We start from the raw sequence: 22,583 nt of genomic DNA on the forward strand, positions 1-22,583 counted from the left end.
TGCAGATGTTGGTGGAGAAGCATGGGGAACTTTTCTGGACTGCTGGTTTTCCTACTAACTTTACACTCAGGTACTGAATTGCATTTGCTGAAAAAGTATTTAGTTAAATGTTCCATTCAGTTTATGATGTTAAGTTTTTATGAAAGTGATAAATACTAACATTTTAGATTTAGGCCAAATAATAAATACAATGCATTATTCTGATTTTTGGGAATGTATTAATTTGGTTCATCATTCAGTGAAAAGGTGCATTTATCAGCATCTCAGAGAAAAGGCTATGCTGGTGCTTATCTTTCCACCCAGTAACAGATTAAAACTAGAACACAGATTCACATTAGTTAGGGTCACTTGCTTGTTTTTCTAGAAATATATGTAAATGTTTGTTTGTTTTTTAACATGAGTGATGTGACAGATGTAAAAAAAACAAAAAACAAAAACATCCCTGTATTTCCTAGAATAAATATCTCCTAACCATTTTATGTGTTACAGTAAATTCTCTGAAGTGTTATGTGTGCAGTTCCACGTCATCTAATGAATACTGCAACAGAAATGCAGAGGAGTGTCAGGCTCCTCATAATACATGCATGACCACTGTGGACATACAGGGTAAGAGATGACTTTGTTACTAGGAAATCTTACACCCAGTTTCTAAATGATCAAAGAAACTTAAATGCTAAGAAAAAGTATTTGTCCCCTTCCTGAGTTCTTTTAGAATGTTTGTAACACTGTTTCAGATTTTAAATAAACAAATGCTAACAGCATTGCACAATAAAAACATCAAATCAACAGTCAAACAGTGGTGGTAGTATGATGGTGTGGGGATGAGAGAATATTTAGTTAACAGATTGTGATAAAGCACAGATGCATTATGCAGTAAGTAACAAGATTATCTCTTCATCTCTTGACCTTCACACAAGCTTACTTCCATGACAGGACCTTTTGTTCATGCACAAAACCCTCTAATGTGGCTGAATTAATGTGATTCCTCCACAATTATGTGAAAGACTCATCTTTATTTATCAGAAGAACCAGTTAAGTTCAGTGGTCAATTACTTTTACTACATGGGTAGTAGAGGTGCATAATCTTTTCCTACCATCCAGTGAAATTATTCAACAGATGCATATTTTGTTTTGTTCTCTTTGTGACAAATATAAAATGAGAGGAAATCAGGAAAGGGCAAATACTTTTTCATGGCACTGTAGACTACTTAGTACAGTGATTGAGCAGCGCATTTACTGCAGCTAATTGCAGTCTTCACATGAAGTTACTGTAGTGTATAATGATACCAAGGCAATAATTACCTAACCATGAAAACCATGACTAATTCACACTCTGTTTAGGTGAAGTGAAAGCAATTGTGAAGCAGTGTTCCAGTATGAAGACATGTGCAGGGGCTGAAGGCTCTGCCTCACTCGATGCAAATGGAAATGGCAATAAAGTGAGATGCTGTAGCAGTTACCTGTGCAACATCAGCACTGCAACAACCATTCAGCTGTGTGTATGGCTGCTGGGGCTACCCCTGTGTCTACTCACCCTAATCATAAAACAAGATGGTTAAAAGATACACAAACTCACCTCAATTCAGTTAACGCTTTTATAGTACTAGAGCATGCACACTACTCAATATTAAAAAGGCCAGTTAATTTTGTTCAGCGCACTGGCGTTTAACAGTCTGACATTAGGTTTGGTAATCGTGATCAATAAGAACATTAGCATGGTGTTTTTTGGATTTTGATCAACGTCAGGACAGTGAATTACCAGTCAAACCAATTAATTCATCAATTAAACATGTACAGAGAAGACATAACTGGCATAATACAAGTTGTTATTTTTTTGTTGATGACCGTTAACATGCTAAGTAGTTATAATATTATTGTGCCATTCATAATGTAACAGTTAATTTGTTCTAATTTATTTGCCCATTAGCAAACAAACAGTGCTCAAATATTCCAACTAACATGTTATTTACTTCACACACACACGCATTCTTATTCAGGTAGAGATTTAAATCTGACAAAACATCATTCTAGCTGTTAAATATCAAAATTATCCAAAATTTAGCAGACACCCTTATCCAGAGCGACTTACATTTATCTCTTTTTATACAAGTGAGCAAATGAGGGTTAAGGGCCTTGGCTCAAGGGCCCAGCAGTGGCAGCTTGGTGGATCTGGGATTTGAACTCACAACCTTCCGATCAGTAGCCCACATCCCCACATATTAATGTGTGTACCTTGTAATTAAGAAAAAAAATAAATATTCTCCAACATGAATTAATCTTTATTTATTTAGAATTTAAAAATAAATAACTGAATAATACATTTACAGGGTGTTGTACAAAGTGTTCAAGAGATTTAAGTTTGTGTTAAAAGAAATGTACTGTTCCAGGTCATCAAGGAAGCATACGGTACTGCATCACACAGCATAGCTAAAACCTGTAACCTAATTTAATGCTAATAGCTTCCCCCTTACTGGCATATTGGGTTATGGCAATAGTGCAAAATCAAAGCTTATGCTGTATTTTATGTTTAGTCTGAATTTTGAAAAACCCTTAAATTACATTATGAAGTCTTCATTCCATTGCATGCCTCAAATGGAGGGAAAAATTAATGTAACACTTCAAATCAATCAATGAGTGTGATTGTTACGGTAAAGCTTCACCGGAGAGCTCTATGGTGAGTTTAACGTCTGTATCTGTCTGAACAAGCAGTAAGCTGGAGAGCTGGCCTACAACAGTCGGCTTGAACTGCACAGGGAGGTTGATATAATGCTGTGTCCTGGTATTAAAAAAAAAAAAAAAGGTAGAAGAGAAGAGATGTCAGATTCTCTCAACATCTGGGCACATGCAAAGTAAGCACAAGGATTAAGCAGCAAATGAATTTAAAAGCATTGATGGAATGAAAATTTTTCAGTGATGAAATACACAGCAATGTGAAGTCACCTAAATATCACATCACAGGTTTACAAACAGCACCAGACCTTTAACAATATGGATACAAACATTTATAGTTGCAAAAAAGCTACAGAAAACCTTTGCTGTGGAATATGTTCTAAGAGGGGAAAAAAAAAAAAATTCACAGCAAGCAATAAACACACAAGTATGCATGACTCTCAGACCATGCATGCTTGAAATACTGCATGCACTTAAACATATACCTGCATATACCTTAACTGTTAAGGAGGCCTCACAGCAGGCATGTGCAGCAAGAAGTGACATCATAGACATTATAATTGTTCAAATAATAATGTACACTGTGCTATTAAATTAAATGACTTTTTTACACTGTACAGAACAGAGGAGAGAAATGCTAGTTAGAGAGAGAGAGAAAAATAGATTTATACTGTGTAAAACTAATTAACTCACCTTAGAGAATATTTGGAATGCTTGATGTAGAAAGGCTCTGAAGGACTTAAAAATCTTAACTGTAAGTTAATTAGAGAAGCTCAACATCAATGACATGCAACATTTACATTAGTGGGACAGTTTCTTCTAAACAGATCTGCATACATAATCCAGCATATTGAATAAGATATATGCACATAAATTGTACTGTTAAAGTCCAGTATTTTCTCCTGTTAGAAAGACTCAAGATGCAGTTAATACTAGTCTGTTAACAGTTGTGAAATTCCTAAAACCTTCTGTGAACACTCACCTCGTGGGTATTACAAGAGTTGTTGCGGAAGTTGACCTTCAATGTGCTGACCTCACCCACGCGTGTGGCAGGGAACATGTAGAGAGTCTGAGGAGCATATACCCCTTTCCTGGAGGATTCCATACTTAAGTTGAATGAGGGAAAATACAAATGAAGCTCATAAATCATTTATACAAAAAGCGTAAAAATTATAACCTAACCCATCAACAACAAACATGTTGCTATTAAAAAGTACTACATACTTTATCTTTAGGTAAAACACACCATTGTTTCTGTATGCATACACATAAAAGATCATTAAAACACATCTTACCCAGTCTTTGAGCCTGAAGATTCCACTCTCTTTCTGCCCTTAACATTCACATCTGTCCGCACTAGGGCACAGTCTTCTTTACGGCTCATCCCTGAACCTGCTCTGATGCCCTGCAAAAAAAAACAACAGTCATTCACCGCTGAAATTTTCTACTGAGCTACAATTCTGTCTCACACAACACATTCATGTCACACATGATTCTAATGTTATTTTATGAAATCACGTGTGAGAACCCTCACCATTCCACAAAGCTGGAACCGGATGCGGCTCTTTTGCTGTGGTTTGGTCACTGGGTGACACTCAAGATCCCAAAACTGAGCATAGTCCCCACCGTCTCGCGGGAGAAACGTAAATGGCACCTAAACAACAAAACCAAATAAATCTGCAATTAAAAAGAAGCTAACTATAGTAACTGATTAAATGTTTTAAATAGATGGTGAATTGATTACAGATGTACAGACCTGCATCTTTTCCTTGACCCCGAGCATCCCAGACATTCTCTCACATCTGAATGCTGTATATGTGGCCCGATAAACCTCTCCAGTTCCTTCTACACCCTACGCATAACAAGTGTTGTCATTAAGTTTCAAAATATAAACTAAAAAATTAACAGACTGTGTAAAATGATTTAAAGGTTCAGAAAAAGAATTAAAATACCCTGACATATGTAGGTGCAAAGGATGAAAGGTACCACCTAACTTCTTCCCCATGGTTCTCCACCTCTACAGAACATTCTGAAAATAAGAAAAACTTGTTCAGATGCAAATTTCCCCAGTCTGTTTATTTAAGGGAGACTATCTTCCTAGCTGCATAACTAAGAGCTTTTTAGTCAGTCTCCAGATATTTTAATCTTGGTCATGATAAGGAGAGAGAGTTTGTGAAGCTACAGGTTTATTCTTCAAATAAAATAAGTAACCTTTGTATGAGCTAGATCCACATACATTCTATACCACCAATGATGCATGATGTGCAGAAAAGTTTATGTAAATTTTGGAACTGGAAACAGCTGTGAGTCATGTTCTCTTACCTGTAGACTCTCCTGAACAAGTAGAGGGAAAGACCACTGTGCGGTTCTTAATTTCCACGCTAGTATGAGGGCTGCCACACTGGACTTTGAGACCTGAGCCTACAGGGGTCTCTGCCTGGGGTGGCAGGGGGCACAGGGAGCGGTCCGAGAATGAACCAGCAGCAGAAATATCCATAGCCAGGTCCTGACGAATCTGAACTCTGATAAACTAGGGGGCAGAAGTACAAATTACATTATGCAGTCTGGAGTTTTAGATTAATCATTAGAAAACCAATAGCAGCAATACTGGATTTGGTCATGCTTATATTCTATGAACAAAATGTACAAAGTCTTAGTAATACCTTTTGCTGATTGTCACACTGGACATATATTTGGCCACTCCATGGAAGCAAAGAAGATTTGGTAGCCAGTGAGGGGTTTGGGCTAATTAGAATTTGCAAGTGGCTCCTGTACACAGAGGAAATGTTTATAAAAAGGGCGCCGTATAACCATATGTATGCATATACAGGTATATGTGTGAGTGTGCATGTCATACTGGGGCTCAATGATGCCATGTTGAGGGGTGATGGTCAGGCAGTGAGCAGGCCAGGAGAGCTCAAATCTCAGTTTACCATCTGAACGGTTCAGGATCTGCACATTCTTAGTATCAGCTGCACCAGCTGTGGTCATTCACAAATTAAAACAATTCATTAATGACAAACTCTAAAATGGGAGGCATAGGTAAAAATTGAAATTAACAGCAACATAACTACATACAGGGTATAAAATGCATCAAATGCAAATGCCATAATTTGGTATTTTTGGTATGGGTCTTTTAACTGCATCCCACAGAAAGTAAGCTAATTTAAACATCACTTGATTTGCACAAATATTTCTGTTATTTGCAGCACATACACCCTAGTTTGACCTGTTGTACTGTTCTTGGTATTACAATGTGTCTCATAGCTGGAGTGAGTGAGTGCACTCACTGATGGTAGGTGCAGTGAGGACCAGGTGGTCAGGTTGGACACTCCAAGTGTTGACCACAGAAGACTCTGCTTGTTTTAGCACAGGTTCTGATGCACACAGAGATGGCCCTTTTACTGGTAGAACGTCCAGGGAAACATTACTGAAGTGACGCTCTGAAGTCCCCAGACCACTAAAGGAAAACAGGATATCATTGGTATTAAAGAAAGGTACTTTACACCACCATACTCAAACAACTATCTACCCTCCTGAACGGCTTACAATGCCTCTTTTGTAGAGATTTGTAGAGGCCTCTCACCAACAATTTAGGTAATCATTAACAATTCAGGTATCTGGTGAGTGTGTTAAATCTTATGTTCATGCCAGACAATTAATGCAAGTACCAGCTGTAATGTTAATTTATATTAATTTATTTTATATATGTTAATACATATATATATATATATATATATACATATACATACATACATATATATATATATATATATATATATATATATATATATATATATATATATATATATATATATATATATATATATACATATATATATATATATATATATATACACACACACACACACACACACACACACACATACATATACACACATATATAGGGATATCTGCCTCCACCATTTCCCTGATAAAGTATATATCACTTTAAAAATAGTACCTGTCTGAGTCTGTGGCATGATGCTGTGAGGCCCTGACAAACTCGATATGTTCACTCTCTCCTGAATCAGAAGCTTCCACTGTACCAAACAGTGACAGGATAACCTTACTTATGTTCCCATAGAAAATTTGAGCCTCATTTGGCCTCTGGGGGAGGTCATAGGCTGAGGAAATAAAATGCAGGATTCAATATTTAGTTGTCTTCAGGCATTGTGAAAAAGGATGTTAATGCAACTTGGAAAGTCAGTAGTATACACAAGATATCTTACCTTCCTGAACCAATTCCTCACCAAGGAAAGACTCATCAAAAGAGATGCTCTTCAGTAAGCTGTTGTCAGACTGTTTTTTGCCTACATCAGGCTTGATACGCAATAACCTAAGAGATATCAACATTCTTCATTAGACACCCAATCAGAGAAACAAATTCTTGAGGCTAATCAGACATTTAAAAATAAATAATAAAAAATGAAAAAAGTTTAACAAAATTTGTCACTGACTTCCTGAATTGCTGGCGAGAGACCTCATCTCCACAAAAGAGGCAGATGGTGGCGAGTAGAGCAGTGTGTGACTGGCAGAGAGCCTGCTCTCTAGATGATGCTTTCATCACCACTGTAATCACCTGCAAATAAAGCAATGTAATAAATACTGTGATAGCCACCCAACCACAACAACTACAAAGAATAAAACATTCTTCAAACACATTCACAAAACACATGCAAGCCAAGGTAGAACAGTGCCCATTGAAATGCTACTTATGCACAACATAACAGGGTTTAAATATTTTGGTTCTGACATGCCATGTTACAGGATTTCGTCATTCATCAGCTAATTGTTAATCCCCGTGTTCAAACACCACATTATTCAGGCAACAGGGACAAGTAACAATTTAACAAAAAGCCTTAATTTCAATGTGTTAATTTAATTCATATAACCCATTTTTTAAAATGGAAAAGCATCTTTTGGATACAAGTACATTTGTTTACTCACCAAATCACACATGAAAAAAACTATTTTTGCTTTCACAAAATCTACGCACCTCTTGAGTCCTTTCTTTCAGTATAAACTGTGAGGGCGACAGGCTGATAACTGTAGAGTCCATGATTGTGCGTTTCTCCAGGTCACTGTATGCCACGGCTCGAACAAATGCAGCTCTGGAGCCTGTGTTCCTTATGCACACACAAAGTTTGCTGACTCTGCCAGTCTGAATGCCGCTCAGTGTGGCCACATAACCTTCAGAACGTTTCCTTAATTCCTCCAAAATCACATTACTTGTGCCTCCATAACCAGACAGAGGGATCTTAAAAAGACAGATAAGAGTATTTTTCCAGTTACAAATTCGTAAGGGTTTACTATAGGGAAAAAAAAAAGTAGTTCAAGCTTCTGAGAAATGAGTGAATGATATGATCCAGATTGCCATCCTCCATGGTGTCACAAGCACAAAAGTTGCAATAGTTAAATGATCATTATTTTGTAGTTTTGAGAAAATAAAAAACATGGCTGTGACAGATCAGGTGTTGATTGCACAGCTCAGAAAGTAGTTGAATGCAATGTTTATGTTAATGTGAACGCTCTGTGTTACTATTTACAATATATAGCAACCATTTACATACAGGGACTTCTGTGATGGAAGTATTATATGGAAAGGATTAATAAAATGTCTATAATTGCTGAGTATGGTGAGGCTTTCTTTGCAGAGACATTTATTTAGTATTTCTGGAACATCCTCCAGTGTCAGCACTCTTAAGCAGCCAGAGATAAAGCTGTAATTAAGTTTTGTGGCGAGTGAAAATCAGGACGGGGGGCTTTGTGGTTTCTTAACAAGCTGCAAGAGACATTGGTGAGGGAGCAACGGTGATCAACAGCTGCTATCAGCTCTTGTAGTCTTTCTACATTTAACATAACTACACATGGACAAACAAATATGATCACTATATGTCACTATTTAATAAATATTTTTTGGCAAGTTGCTGTTGTACAAGAGGTACAGTAGTGCTATATTTGACTATACAGTTCAGGACATGTTGCTGTTGGAAATAAAAATTATTAGCCCTCTTCCTCACAACTAAGCCCATTAAACCACTCTGTCATTGATTATTTTCCTGCAACAGTGTTCAATTGTATTTTATCTTCAAGCCACTATAGCACACCTTACTTATCTAAAATTCCCAGCCAAATATCTGCAATAAAAAAAAGGTTTAATGTCTAAAGCGAAGACACTGGAGAGAGCAAATGATCAAATGATATTCTAAGTAAAATATCAAGAGAGATTCACTTACAGTGAATTTGACTCCAGGTTGAGATGGACGCACAGCAGACTGTTTAATCTCAAGCTTGGCCAGCATGGAAGCAACACGTGTTGGAGCAAAAAGAAGATGAACTGCCACATCCTCTTTGGGTTTTATTAATAGCTCTCTGCTACAAGTCAACCGCTCATCAGGGCCAAATGAACTCTGCAACTAAAAATTAGAAGAAGAAAGGGAAACAAAAACAAAAACCTTTTATTCTCGTTTGAACACATTTTAATCCTGTTCTGGTGACATTTACTATTATGCATTTTTGCATTAACATCCCTAATAAATATAGTTATCTGATAACTATATACTTAACATATACATCAGACATACTTTGATAGATTTATTTCACATGAATTAACTTAACATTCTCTAATAACCTTGAGAAAATACCAAAGCTGTATTTCTCAATCAAGAAAACAGAGTAGAAAATGAGCCAAATAAATAATAATGTTAGGTGAAGAAAGGGCAAATGGCTTTCTGTGGATTCAGGACCTCAGTTAATAAATTAAATAAATAAAACTGGAGATTCAAAACACTTGTTTCTGATTCAAATTTAAATGGACTCATCTGGCATTTTTATTGTCTACTGTGAATATGGTGTACTCTTTCTGTACACTGGTGTTAAAATACAGGGTTCATATACATGTACAGGGTACATACAAATGTTGGCAGGTCTGCAGAACTAACCTGAAAGCAGTCCTGGTCCTGACCTCTGACAAGTAGTCGTAGCTGCTGTGATGTAGTGGGGGAATTGTTTCTCAGAACCAGCTTCTGCTGCCTGCAACACAAAAATTTATTTTCAAATTAAAACTGTAGATATCCATGTGGGTGAATCTGCACGTTCCTGGTGGACTTACACAGCTCTGCCGAGAGTAACTCCTCCCCAGGCCATGAACTGCTTGTTGGAGAGGATCGGTGGCACTTCATTATGGGGCACTAAGACCTGAGCAGACGTCACATGCCCAGAATTCCCCTGGAACACCTCTCCTTTTAAGACAACCTCATACTGTGGTCCACTGGGCAGTACAAGGATCGTCAGCAGACTGAGGGAAACATTATATATGAATAGTGGAAATTCCCACTCACATGCAGTCATGTACTTTGCCACAGGGTTACAGTAAAGAAACAGACATACCACTCTTTATATTTTCTGTTGCTCTGGGCAGTGAAAGTAACAACAACTTCCTGTTCCTCTCCAGTTCGTAGGAATAGCTCTTCAGGCTTCACCGTAAAGCAGTTATCACCATCATTACTCTATAAATCCAAATCCACATATTTACTACCAGCACACAACACAACTGTTATATGTACTTGCATCTTTTGAAATAATATTGCACATTTCTCAAGCTGTACATTTTGCATAATTAATGCAATTCCATCAATTTGATTTCCCTTACAGCAAAGAAAAAGTACCTTCAGTCTAAGTTGGACATCAATGTTGCCTGCATTCTTTAATGGTAAAGTCTGGCTGGCTGACTTTCCCAGTGGAGTCTGAAGACAAACAGTCTGTAAAAACAGTTACAAGCAAAGTACAATGGAAATTAAATTCCACAACAATTTGATGAAAACCAGTCAACCCAAAGGTTCTAATGCTCCAGATGCCCAGCTATCTGAATCTGATAACTTCCAGAGACAGGAGACAATGAAGACATTACATGAGCACTGAAACACGTCAGGCATCCAATCCTATTCAATAAGGGTTTATCCTCAGATGAAGGCAAAAAAGCTAGGTCAAAATTTGATAAACCGTAACTTGTTACCTGTAGATCCTTGGGAGCATGAACTCTGGCTATGCCAGACCTCGCTCTAAGGACAACACTTTGGATCACACGACTGGGGCCGGGGTTGTCCACCTCAATATCGACTCGAGCACTGAATTCATCTGGTGGGCCTAATTCACCTGCATCACATGACAAAGCTGTTTCAATACAATCAATATGGAAGATTTTGGTCCACATTTGCACTCACAAAAATAGTTACCACCGCAACATATCACTACCTAATTTTGCACTGAATCTCTGAGGTGCATTAAAGTGAACCCACACCATAAAGCTGTCTGGATTCTGTTAACAAAGAACACAAAGGTTTTAATACAGTTCAGTGTAGCACAGATAGAATTCAGTACAGATTAGTTCCATGTTTGCTTGAGTTATACATGCTTACATCACCACAGCTGGAATGCATCACATGGTTTATAACTGAAATGGAGGTCAAATTCCCCCCTGTATGGAGAGAGCCATCTGCAGACATAGTGATGGGACTCTTAGAGAAGCTGAAGCAATGCCATGCTGAGGCATTCTGGAAAAAAAATTTAAAATGTGTTACTAGGCATGTTTCTTCAAACTTCACTACATGTTCAAACCACAAAATACTGGGCAGAATTCTACAGTTCACACTGTTAAGGGTAATGCAAGAAATAGTTTACTAACCGCACTTATGACTAGACGAATGGGTACAGTTGCTCGTGTCCTGTTCACCAATTTAAGGGGCAGAGATTTAACACTGCCTCCTGCCAAGTCTCCAAAGTCAAGACAGCCCTTCTTGCCAACATCCACCTATCAACATAATTAATTATCTTTGGTTAATTTCATTCAATTATCTTAAGTTAATTTCTCTGTTCATTTTTATCAAGAGCAAAATGATTCATTAAAGTGCCATCCAAAACATTAAGTACATCAAACGCTTACGTCTATTGCTGGGTTCTCGGCCACTGCAATGAGTACTACTTTCTTGGCAAAGGCTTCAGCTTGTGCCACTGTCTCACTCTCAGCAGAAGCAGGCCAGGAAGACACACTGAGAGTACACTGGTACAGGCCAGCTTTTGGAGCAATCAACAGCACCTTCTGCTCCTCTGTGCTTTTAGGTCCAATAATAGTCTTATTCTTCACAATCAGCCACTGGTATGTCAGTGTGTCCACCTGGTAGAAATATACATTATTGCATAATACCTTTATTACCAATCAATTTGCACATATCGGCTGAAATCAGTCTGGAATCAAATAAACGACGAAGGACAATAAAAGTTTAACACAAAAGTTTACTCAAATTGATCAACCAATGGCAGTAGTTACAACTTTTAAGAATGACATTGTTTTATCATTCAAGTGATGAATAAGTATACAAGAGTTAGAACCTTCTCTCCATCGATTGACAGATTTACAGTAGATATGGCCACTTGTTGCCAGCGTTCTGTGGGGTTAAAGATGCTCAGTGTTGTCTGGCAAGCAATACCCACACAACATGTACCAGGAAACTTCAGCTCATCTGGGACAACCACTTGGGCTGAATAACAGGAAAATCATTAATGTAATAGATACAGTGCTATTAAAAAGAGAGACAGATGCAGAAAAAAAACTTGAAGAAAAAAAAGGAACAGCAACAGCTTTATTGTTATTTTGGAGCAGATAGATGTGCTAATCTACTCACAAGTTTTTATTATGAATTATTACCAATGACAGCTACTAGTAAAAACACACTCTCCTAAACAATAAACAAACACTTACTTCTGGGATCAGCCAAATTTCGTCCAGACCATGCCCCCATGATGGGCTGTCCATAAGGTTTGCTGAGGGGGTACTGATGAGGACGTTGGCCAGCAGTCATAAAGACAGATGATAAACCTGTTGATCCAGGAACATGTGAAATTTGTGGATCAGCACCAGCCATCATAGCTGGCACACCATATGATCCAGCCATAGGCCCTATATGGTAAGATGAAGCCTGCAATGACCCTTCTGTGCTCAAGTACTGTTGTGGAACCTGAGTGCTAAAGAGCGACCGGCCAGTTAGCAGGTTTGGTACACCACAGTTTAGGTCTGACAAAGCACCCTGGGAGTTTGGGGCCAGCCCATACCTTAAGGATTCCGATTTGTAGGAGGTAGCAGGAGGACCATACTGTGAGCCAAGGAAAGCCTCACTCCCTGCTGCAGGGTTGTTAGTGACCTGTTTAATATTCTGCTCCATTAGTGCCCCAGGCTGATTGTTAATGTTGAGGTTGCTGGAATAACCAGAGTCAACTTGAGCATACAGACTTGGGTGAGACATGGACTGGTGATTTACTGGACCAAACTCATGCCTGTAGTCCTTGTGGATATTGCAATCACTTTGGATGTGTGAGCCATGTTCTGACATCTGTTGATTTGAGCCAGGAGATTTAGCATGACAAGATGATTGCAAACTCAGTTCTCCATTATGGGTCTGATGGATTGGTTTATTTGCATCAGCAGGTTCAACTGGTGGGGTGGGACTTGCCCTGATGATAGTGGTGCTCAGGGACATGGATTGATTTTTCTGTCAAAAAAATATTCAGGTACATATCAATACTGTATTCACATTTAATGGAAAACTTTATGTAACTTAAGTCAACCCCAAGTGCATATACAGTAAAAATACAAAACATCAAAATTCAAGCCATGTATGGAAGCTGTCTTTTACAGACTCATTAAAAGGCCATTATAAATGGTGATTACAGTTAATACATTTCATGTGTGTGCTTCTTTTTAAATTTTAGCATGCTCAGCTGAGCAAAGGTCTTAAACTCCAAAACTGAGGGACTTAAAACTGACCTGATGATTAGGTGTAGGGAGTGTAGTGTTCTCATTAATAGACAGGTAGGTAAGTCTGCTGATGGATGGACTAGAACAGTGAGACTGAGGTGACAGCGGGTCAGTTCCAGGACTTCTCTCACACATACCACTACTAGAGGAATGAGATAGGTCTCTAAAGAACACAAACAGATTGCAGAAGTCAGAATATACTCCAAGCCTCACAGTATAAATTTTAAAATTAAACATAAGCTATTAATTAATATTAGATTACACAACACTATATAATACACTACTGTGGTTTTCTCTTAAATAGGCTACATTGGTTAAGCTAAGCTAGAACAATCAGTGAGCAGAAAAGTTTACTCATATCCGCTGGGCAGTGAAGTTTGGCTCGGGCTTGAATGAGTAAGTGGAGAGGTGGATGGCCTAAAGGTGCAACGACTAGTCTCCACAGAGGCACAGCGCTCAGGTGAGGCTTTAAAACAAACAAGAAAAATGAATATATACATACTCCATAATAAAAATTTGCACAGAAATGATTTGGAACCAATTAGACATTCATCTGACACCTAGAACATGTAAAAAGTAAGCCCTACTTTTTGTTACTATCCAACAATCTAATGGTTCATAGAAGTTGCAACAATAATAAAATTAAATCAATGTTAAACAATATTGTAAGACGTTTTAAAAACATATATAAAATAAACAGCAAAAACAAACTTGCCAAAATTTGCATCAGGGGTTGAAAAGATATTCTGTCCAGCAAGTTTCTCTTTTGCAACAACCTGAGTAGCTCTTGGACACCCAGGCGATCTTGCTTGTTCCGAGCAGGATGTCTCTCTCGGTCTCACATAGTTTTTGCTTTGGGGCGTGTGTGGCGGGCTCTTTAGTGAAGGCAACTCTGAACATCTGACAGTTTGCCTGCCAGAGTTTTTTGGGCCAGCCAATGAGTCTGATATTGAGTCCTTACTTTTTAAAGAGGTCGCCTGTGGTTGCCCTGTGCTCACTTTGGCCCTGGACTCTGAGCAAGTCCGGTTTCCTGCAGGTGTTGGTATGTAGCAGTCACTGTTGCTTTTTTCCGATTTGCCTTGAACAGGCTTAGAATTTAGTGTTGATGTCAATGACTGTCCTGCACCTGCTGATCTCCTGGCTGGGTGAGCTGTGGCTGTTGGAATGCAGGTAGTCTTCGGTCGTGGAATAGAACTCTTCTTGGCCTCAGACCTTTTAACTTCATACACAACTTCTGTAGTCTGTTGAGACGTGTTATTCGGTAAAACCTGACTTTTCTTTACAACATCTTTTGAATCTGAATGCTCTCCTGCATGAAGACTATTGCTGTTTTGTAGAGGAGGAGTCTGTTTCTGTGTAGGCCTGCATGAGTTAGCTAGACTGTCTGCCAAGCTAAGAATATCAAGACAGGACTGGGAGCTGGAAGCATCACTATCACTGCTAGACACTTCTGCCTTCTTCAGGTATTTCTCCATGTCAAGAGCACTTAGGTCACCCAGAGATACGCTTTTCTGAAGGTCATCCTGTTCAGACAGTTTTTCATTGTCAGGAGTCAGAAGTAGTTCACCCATCCTCTTTCTTTTGGAGTGCCTATTTTTAGATAACTCCATGATCATTGCTGCAAGCTGGGCAGGGTCTGAGCTGATTGAGGCATCTGCAATAGCTGAAGCAATTGTGCTGATACTAAGTGATAAACTTCCACTGGATTTTGATTCCACTGGAGTTTGATTTTGACTGGAATTCCCCGTATGATCCAGTGACAGGACAGGCGAAATCTATTGCAAAATGAAAAATCAAAAACTTGCATACAATCTAAATATATTTAAACAAACTAATTTGTAAAAGAACATGCCATACGGTTTAAAAAAAAATCTTACTTGTACATCTTTTGCCTGTGAAAGACCCTTCTGTGGATGCTCAGCTGGTATAGGTTCAAGAGTCTTCTCCAAATCTTCTAGGGGTTCAAAGTAGCAATGAAGTTAGCATTTTCAACAAAGCCCTAATCCTAGACCACACCCAAAGGGGCATTGGGGAAAAGATCTCATACCTGGATTCATAGTCTGATCTACATCACTGAGCTGGACAATTTCACTGTGAACTGAGCTTCCTCTTGAAGAGAAATCAGAGGGCCGGATCAAAGCAAAGGGCTCCCTCTTCTCAGGAGAGTTAATGATATATCCAAATGAGGGCTAAGAGGAAAAAAAAGACAATAAAACATCAGATCTTGCATGACTAACTTATGGCAATTGTAAATTAGCTGTCCTCTAGTCATAGAAGACTGATCAAAACAGAGAATCCTATGGTGTATTTTAGTAATCAGTTAAGTAGCCCTGCAAATAACAAGTCTCAATGCAGCTCTAATGTTATTTTTAAGTGATGTTCTCACCCTTTTAATGTCTTCTTCATTGCCACCTAAACAGCCCAAAGCCTCAGATCTCTGCTGAAAAAATTCCCCCAGGGAAATACGCAAATAACTTTGATTCCCCTTCTCAAACTCAGTTGAGACTTGGGAGGATCTCATCAGAACATGGCTACTAGTGGGAAGTTTCCAAGAGGTGTCACCAAGAAGCTCGCTTCTGTTACCTGGTTCAATCTGTTCCTCCTATTAGTAGGGTAAAAAATTCTTGTTACTCCATGCATGCATCAGTACTTAATTTGAAAATGTAACACGTATAAAAAGTCATTTTTTAAATAAAAAGGAGCAATGCTCGCCTGCATGAACTGATGCTCTTTCTCAAACTCCTTTTGATCCTCAATAATCTTTTCCATTGCCTGACCTGAACAACAAGCAAACCTTTCAGAACATGGCAAAACAAAATGATGTTTTTAGGCACTCATCCACCTGTACTTACCACCGCCAACAAAGTCTTCAGACTGCAACTGGTTTGCAATATCATCAGGAATATTTGTCTCCTTTTCAAAAGAGGAGTAGTAGGCAAGATCAGTCACCCATTTTCCATCCTTGTTCTGGTAGACAACACTATGAGTATCATTGGCACCTACAAAACAAGAAACTTGATGTGTGGCATTCTAAATGGTTTAACACCAAAAAAAGTGAACATGAATTCTACTGTGAATGATCTAACCTTGCTGGAACTCCAGTTCCACATCATCAGGACATGACTCTTGGTTCCAAATATTATGCTGCTTAACCTCATTTTGGTGGTTTTGTGAGAGATACTTGACTTCAAGAGTTTCTCCTAAATGTTCCTCATTGCTGTTTGAGTGTTGGCCAAAACCAATAGAGTTCCTAAAAGGGCCTCCACGGAGACCAAGATCACTAAAGTTGATGGCATTCCCTTGATCGACTCCCGCTTTGCTCTCTCCAAGAGGGTTTTTGGTAAAAGAGAAGTCAAAAGCATTCTGAGTGCCTTGAAGTACAGAAGCACCTGAAGTTGAGTCCTGTAGGTTACACGCAACACCAGGCCTAAGGTACACAGAGTCAAAGCGTTCTTCCAGAGATCCTGCACCCGCATCTGAACTATCCATGGCATTCTATTAAAAGAAAGAGGGTTTGGTGTTACTGACCAGTATTTGTTCAAGTCTTTCCCTCAAAAAAAAAAAAAAGAAAAAAAAAAAAAAAAAAAATCACAATTTCAACTCTTACTATCAAACTAACACAAGTAGCATTATGGGGTGTTTGGTACAATGATGTAATGCAGTACTCTACTCCAAAACAAATGATTTACAGGTATTTCCTCTTGTTTGGCACCCATATATGAAACTAAAAGAGCTGTTGAGATGAAAAATTACAAGTGCACAAAAAAATAACCTTAAAATTGTTAAGCTACATGAAGATGGGTCAAACCTCACCAGAGTCTCTTGCCTATCAGGATTCATACTCTGGTTTATTGGATGAAGCCGGGTCAGTCCAGAACTTTGAACTGACGACTCAGTTTCAACTGTCCCAACTGGACCCTCACGGTCTCCCATCTGAAAATACACACCACAAATACATGATTGCTTAGCAGCAAGTCTATATCCAAATCTGCAGTTATGTTTTTCCACCCCTTACCACCTTACCCAACTAATTAAGGGCATAATTAGCTCAAAAACATCAACTACTAAACTGCTTTAAAAAAATATACATAATTCATTCAGAGAAAATCTACTACCTGGAGATCACACTAAACTGTACAGTTTTTTGAATATGGATTACCTGGCTATACACATTTGAGACAAATCGGCCTAATCCAGGGAGCTGTGAGAGTAGTTCATCCTCGCTCGTCCCACTTCCTCCCACAATTCCTAGTCCCCGTAGCACATCATATGTGGTCTGGACACCAGTGGGTAGGGGCATTGTAGATACACCTCCATCATTTCCATCCTCCTCACTACCACTGCTCCCATCACCCCCTCCACCATCTCCTAAAACAGAACACCAAGATGTATAAAATGTTAAGATTTCAGCATAGAATATTTACAGATGGAAAACATCCTTGTTCACTGTTTGCTATTCGTTAGAAAGCTCAGAGTTAAAATAAATAAACCAAATCTGAATACCCGTTATTGGCAAGTCAATCACTTGTCCCTCAGCAGAGCACCGATGTTCAATGCCTGTCCTGGAGTCTGCAAATTGTGCACCTGTCTGAGACTCATCATCTGAGCTTCCCCCTTCCAGGCCTGGCCTAAAATGAGGCTGATGGCTTTCCCCAACCTGTTTATACATTAACACAAAGAAACTGACATATAACAGCAAAATAAAAAGCTATGCTTCTGTTAAGCATTTTTAACGTTATGAGTGATCATGAAAGGCATGAATGGGTGTCAAACTGCTATACATTATTTAACAAAATCTGACTTTATACCAAATATCAGACATTATTAATCCCCTTTTTTTTGCAGCCCTGCTTGTCCAAATAACTGTCCTTAAAGCTACATGAAATGCCTGTGTTAACATACTGTCATTCCAAACGTTACAGTGAATTAGCATTAGTTCTTTAATTTACCAGTTGCCTGGAGGTACTGGGCAACAGGAATCGAGCTCTGCTACGGTTCTGTGAGGCTTCCAGCTCATCTTCTGTGTCTTCATCACTAGCAGGACACGAGTCCATACCTGTGGCAGCTAGCCGCACATCAGGCATGCAAAAAACCCCCTATGAAGAGAAAGTTGCATACTTTATTTACCACCACAGATCTATTTAATTAGACAATTGCTTAATTACAATAAACTTTATAAAAAAAAAAAAAATCAAAAAAAAAAAAAAAATCTACCTTATAGTCATTTAGAAAGTTGCATCGGTTTTTGGGCGATGTATCTTGTTCAGTAACAAGGGGCTGAGATGAACCAGCTTTACTGTCAGGTAATTCCTAAAATGAGAGACGCATTTTAAAGGACACACATTGCCAGCGTGAAACAGCGTTCCCAAAAAACTGATCCCCTCCATATTCCATGTACAGAATATGGCCAAAGGTATGTGGACAACCAACAATCATACTCATATGTAGGCCTTCTCCAAACTGCTGCCACATCGTAAGAAAGCACTTTTAATTATTTTCTTCTTATCTCCCTTCACTGGACCTAAGGGGCCCCAAAACCTTTCCTGCATGACAGTGCCCAAGTGAGGATCATTAAGATGGACATGGTGTTGGAGCGGAAGAACTTGAGTGTTCAGTGAACACTTTAGGTTAAACTGGCATACTGCCTGCACCCCAGGCCTCATTGCCCAAGATAAATTTGTAATGCTCTTGTAACTAAATGAAAACAAGTCCACAACATTACGCTCCAAAATCTTGCAGAAAGCCTTCCCAGAATGAAGGTTATTATTACAGCCAAGGGGAACTAAATCTGCAATGGAATGCTCAAAAAGCACATTGGTTGTGATGGTCAGGTGTTCACACACCTTTGGCCATACAGTGTAGATAAGAGTGTCTTTCAGTATACACATTAACAGTTTAGTCATTAGTCAATGTGCTGCAGTACATAAAGGGGAAAAAAAATTCTGCAAACAATTATGTAGGACAACTAAATTAGGTACACCAACAACTTACAGCTGGGATCTCTTGACCCTCCACTCGTCCTCTCTGCATGGCTGGAGGAATGAGCTTGTTGAAATACAGCTGCAACTCATCATCATGCAGGTTGTCTACATCAATATCATCATCTGCAGAAATATAAACATGCATCAAAAAAAAAAGTGCCATCACACTAAAGTGTCATTTATAGATGGATTTGAAATCCCTGTTGATATATATATACATATGATAATGTTTCACTGTAAGAATCTGACAGCCCCCCTTACCTGTAACATCACTGTTCATGCTATCGAGTGACATGAGCTTCTCGTTAGCCAGGAAGCTTGTGATACTCATCCCATCACTGTCCACTGCCTCACTCTCTGGACCCTCTTCTATGGGTATTGGAGCTAACACAGCCTAAAACGATCAACAATTCATTTGGTTACAGATTTCTGGCTACAACTGAGTTATGAAATCATTTTGCAATCCTTGTGATCTTACCTGACCAGTAATGGTTTCTTTACCTCCAACATGAGAAATTGTCAAGAGGCCAGTAGAAATATCTGTAATATATTTATTTTATTCAAGAAAAAAAAATTATTAGTTGGGTGATTTAGTGACACAGGATTCATCATTAAAATATTGAAAGACAAAATCTTAAAACTGGTGAGACAAATATAACAGCAGCACAAAAAGTTTGGGTTTATGTTCCGCTAACTGATTACATATTTACATATGATGTTCCAACAAACATTTTATGCCTTATACCAATTTCACCACATAATTCTCATATGTTTCCTTAAAGTGATGCTCTGCCCTGGTGCAGGCAAGCCACAGAATAACACAAAAAAGGAGTTTAGTACCATCAGGGTAATCAGAGGGCCGGCCTGAAGCGGACGGAGCGCTTGCTTCCACTGTAGCTGAGGGTTTATTGATGGACACACATTCTGACTCATCCAAATTAACTTTCACTAACAGGCCAGAAAAACGATTAACAGCTATGAAGTCATCTGCACTGTCCCTGAAATAAAATAAATCAGAGAGGAAATTTTGTTTAATTTATTCGATACATTATATTACTTTTATAAAAGAAATGGACAAGACATGAATACGAGTTTGACACTCACAAATCATCTTTGAAGCTGAGCGCAAACTTTTCCCTTCCACAACTTGAGCCTTGGGAACCTGCTAGAGGAAGCAGCCCAGGCTCTAAGTAGGAGGCTTGGACATCAGTTAACCTGTAGCAATAAAAAATTAAGGATGTTAACAGGCTTAAATGTAACGGTATACTACTTTCCATTCAGCAACCTGCGAATACCAGATAGTTTGCAAATTGTCTTGTATGCTGATGTTGCCCTGATACTTGTGCAGTAGGATAAATGCAAGATTAATTGGTGAACAGTTCTTTAATTCTGTAATACACCATTTCTACATCCATAAGTCACACTGCAAGGGAGATTTTTTTTTTTTTTCCAACCAAATCCACATGCACATCACATGGTCATACTGCTACCCTGAATATTTGAATATTAACAATACCATTAACAGATTTTACCTTGAGTTTAGTTCATCAATTGTGTTTATTCATTTACTCGTCTTCAGTGACCGCTTTACCCAGGTCTAAATAACCATGAATCTGGAAACAATTACAGGAACACCTAATCTATAGCTTTTTGTATAGTCTATTGTCTGTATTTACTGACTTGCCGGGCTGTCACCATGTTTCCATATCGTCTCATGTGTGATTGTCATTTTTCCATGAGTCAAACTACTGCAATAGCAGGTTTCACAATTATGCAACAGAGTGAACATACAAACCAGAGTCTCACACCTGTTGTCTGCTGTAGCTCTACTTTTAGCTACAGTCGAAGCAGCCATGGGCACCCCGAGAGTGGAGCCCAGTGTAACATCACCCAGAGTGGCCCGGCCACTGCTGCCTAAAGACATGTTGAAACTGGGAAATGTCTCATCCTCCAGGTTTCGGAAGCTGTCCATGTCTGTGACTCAGCAACACAATGGCTCATCACATGGGGCATGGGCTGCAAAAAACATACAGCAAAATGAATGACAACTCATTGTGTGTTTTGGGGGGGGGGGGGGGGCTTTAAATCTGTCTACAAAACAACAGAATCAGACATAAAGCTTAAGGTTTTACAAGTAGACAGCTGATCAATGCAATAGCACTCAGGTGAATATGGGCATATTTGCACGTTCTGAAGGTAACTCTCTAGATAGTTTGTTCACATTGAACACATGATAAAGCTTTTACTTCCACTTCTTAGCAATGACATTTAAGCTTTTTAGTTGGGGACAAGCTGTTTTTAAAGCAAGATGGTGCTTCTTTTTTTTTTACCAGGGTGTACTAACAATAATCACAACAAAAGTCAGCGAGGAAAACATGAAGTCAGTAAAAATACATACACAAACTAGGAGCACCGTGATAATCCAGCTAGCTAACTTTGGTTGGCTACACTGATAGTTGCCGTTAGCTGAAAACTCGGCAATGAAAGAAAGGCATGGATTGTGTATTATCTACCCAACTCTGCTGAATAAACCCAATACACAAAAACAAACAGTCTGCTCCATGTAATCATTACTCACCGTGTTCATCTAACTCTCCCCATTAGCTTTTCCACTGTCGCCTACCTAACGACCACCAGCAGCTAACTGCCTCGGAAAATGTCCGCAAATTATATCTCAGACTCCAACGGATTCAGAAATTACAGATGACATACAAAGAACTGCACCAACAAGCAGGTTATCGCTGATAGTCGTTCAGTTTTTAACCGTTTACTGCTTGGCCAGAGAACGCCAAAAGAGTGTATATATCCACCTCCCTATAACCAGCGGAAAAAAATAAAACAAAGTTGAACCGTAACCGAAGCAGCCCGCCTCTAAATTTCTTTTTGTGGGCGGGCCTTCGAGAAAAATCTGAAAATTCATTGGAGCACCACGTTTCATTCATGCAAAAAAAGAACCAATCGCGCGAAGCGTTGACTTGTTTGAAACGTTAGCGGCATGACAATCAAATATCCGCCTGTCGTTAGACCGCGTAATCAATATGGCGCAGGTTTATAAACTCTCTCAAGCTTGTGTTCATGCACGACTTTTAATTTGGAAATGAAGCACAAGGCAGGCATTC

General features: G+C 38.9%; 1 protein-coding gene across 3 annotated transcripts; it reads right to left on the reverse strand.

Moving 5' to 3' along the window:
* Nucleotides 1-2,268: 2,268 nt before the first annotated feature.
* On the reverse strand, nt 2,269-22,331 carry cep192 (centrosomal protein 192). Of its 3 annotated transcripts, none has more exons than XM_058390928.1 (48): nt 22,043-22,331; nt 21,273-21,480; nt 20,569-20,679; nt 20,305-20,462; nt 19,943-20,004; nt 19,726-19,858; nt 19,475-19,587; nt 18,698-18,793; nt 18,433-18,579; nt 17,987-18,140; nt 17,643-17,851; nt 17,297-17,416; nt 16,570-16,978; nt 16,336-16,482; nt 16,196-16,260; nt 15,870-16,085; nt 15,531-15,672; nt 15,361-15,434; nt 14,199-15,258; nt 13,838-13,949; nt 13,493-13,646; nt 12,431-13,217; nt 12,061-12,209; nt 11,615-11,845; nt 11,357-11,482; nt 11,091-11,225; nt 10,927-10,990; nt 10,688-10,827; nt 10,341-10,433; nt 10,063-10,181; nt 9,785-9,970; nt 9,615-9,705; nt 8,910-9,089; nt 7,670-7,930; nt 7,131-7,252; nt 6,903-7,009; nt 6,635-6,797; nt 5,961-6,130; nt 5,528-5,651; nt 5,334-5,439; nt 4,993-5,200; nt 4,623-4,699; nt 4,427-4,522; nt 4,205-4,324; nt 3,966-4,075; nt 3,653-3,776; nt 3,364-3,422; nt 2,269-2,776 (listed from the first exon to the last, which is right to left on the reverse strand). In XM_058390928.1, exons 2-48 carry the CDS (start codon nt 21,434-21,436, stop codon nt 2,644-2,646), a joined length of 8,127 nt encoding a protein of 2,708 aa, XP_058246911.1. In that variant the 5' UTR covers nt 21,437-21,480; nt 22,043-22,331; the 3' UTR covers nt 2,269-2,643. The 3 variants fall into 3 exon arrangements, with proteins under 3 accessions (XP_058246911.1, XP_058246905.1, XP_058246919.1); XM_058390922.1 differs by having other exon boundaries at nt 15,361-15,437; nt 22,043-22,330; XM_058390936.1 differs by lacking the exon at nt 3,364-3,422 and having other exon boundaries at nt 15,361-15,437.
* Between the last annotated feature and the right edge of the window lie 252 nt (nt 22,332-22,583).

This window comes from Hemibagrus wyckioides, linkage group LG01, assembly GCF_019097595.1.
Source record: "Hemibagrus wyckioides isolate EC202008001 linkage group LG01, SWU_Hwy_1.0, whole genome shotgun sequence".
In the NCBI taxonomy this organism is placed as follows: domain Eukaryota; kingdom Metazoa; phylum Chordata; class Actinopteri; order Siluriformes; family Bagridae; genus Hemibagrus; species Hemibagrus wyckioides.

Bases quoted from the DNA above. Each gene is read 5' to 3' on its own strand.
- cep192 (XM_058390922.1), bottom strand. From the start codon at position 21,436: ATGGACAGCTTCCGAAACCTGGAGGATGAGACATTTCCCAGTTTCAAC. The intron at 10,182-10,340 runs GTACTTTTTCTT...TTGGATTTATAG, and splicing joins ATGTCCAACTTAGACTGAAG to AGTAATGATGGTGATAACTG. The intron at 5,440-5,527 runs GTATGACATGCA...CTCTGTGTACAG, and splicing joins CATGGCATCATTGAGCCCCA to GAGCCACTTGCAAATTCTAA.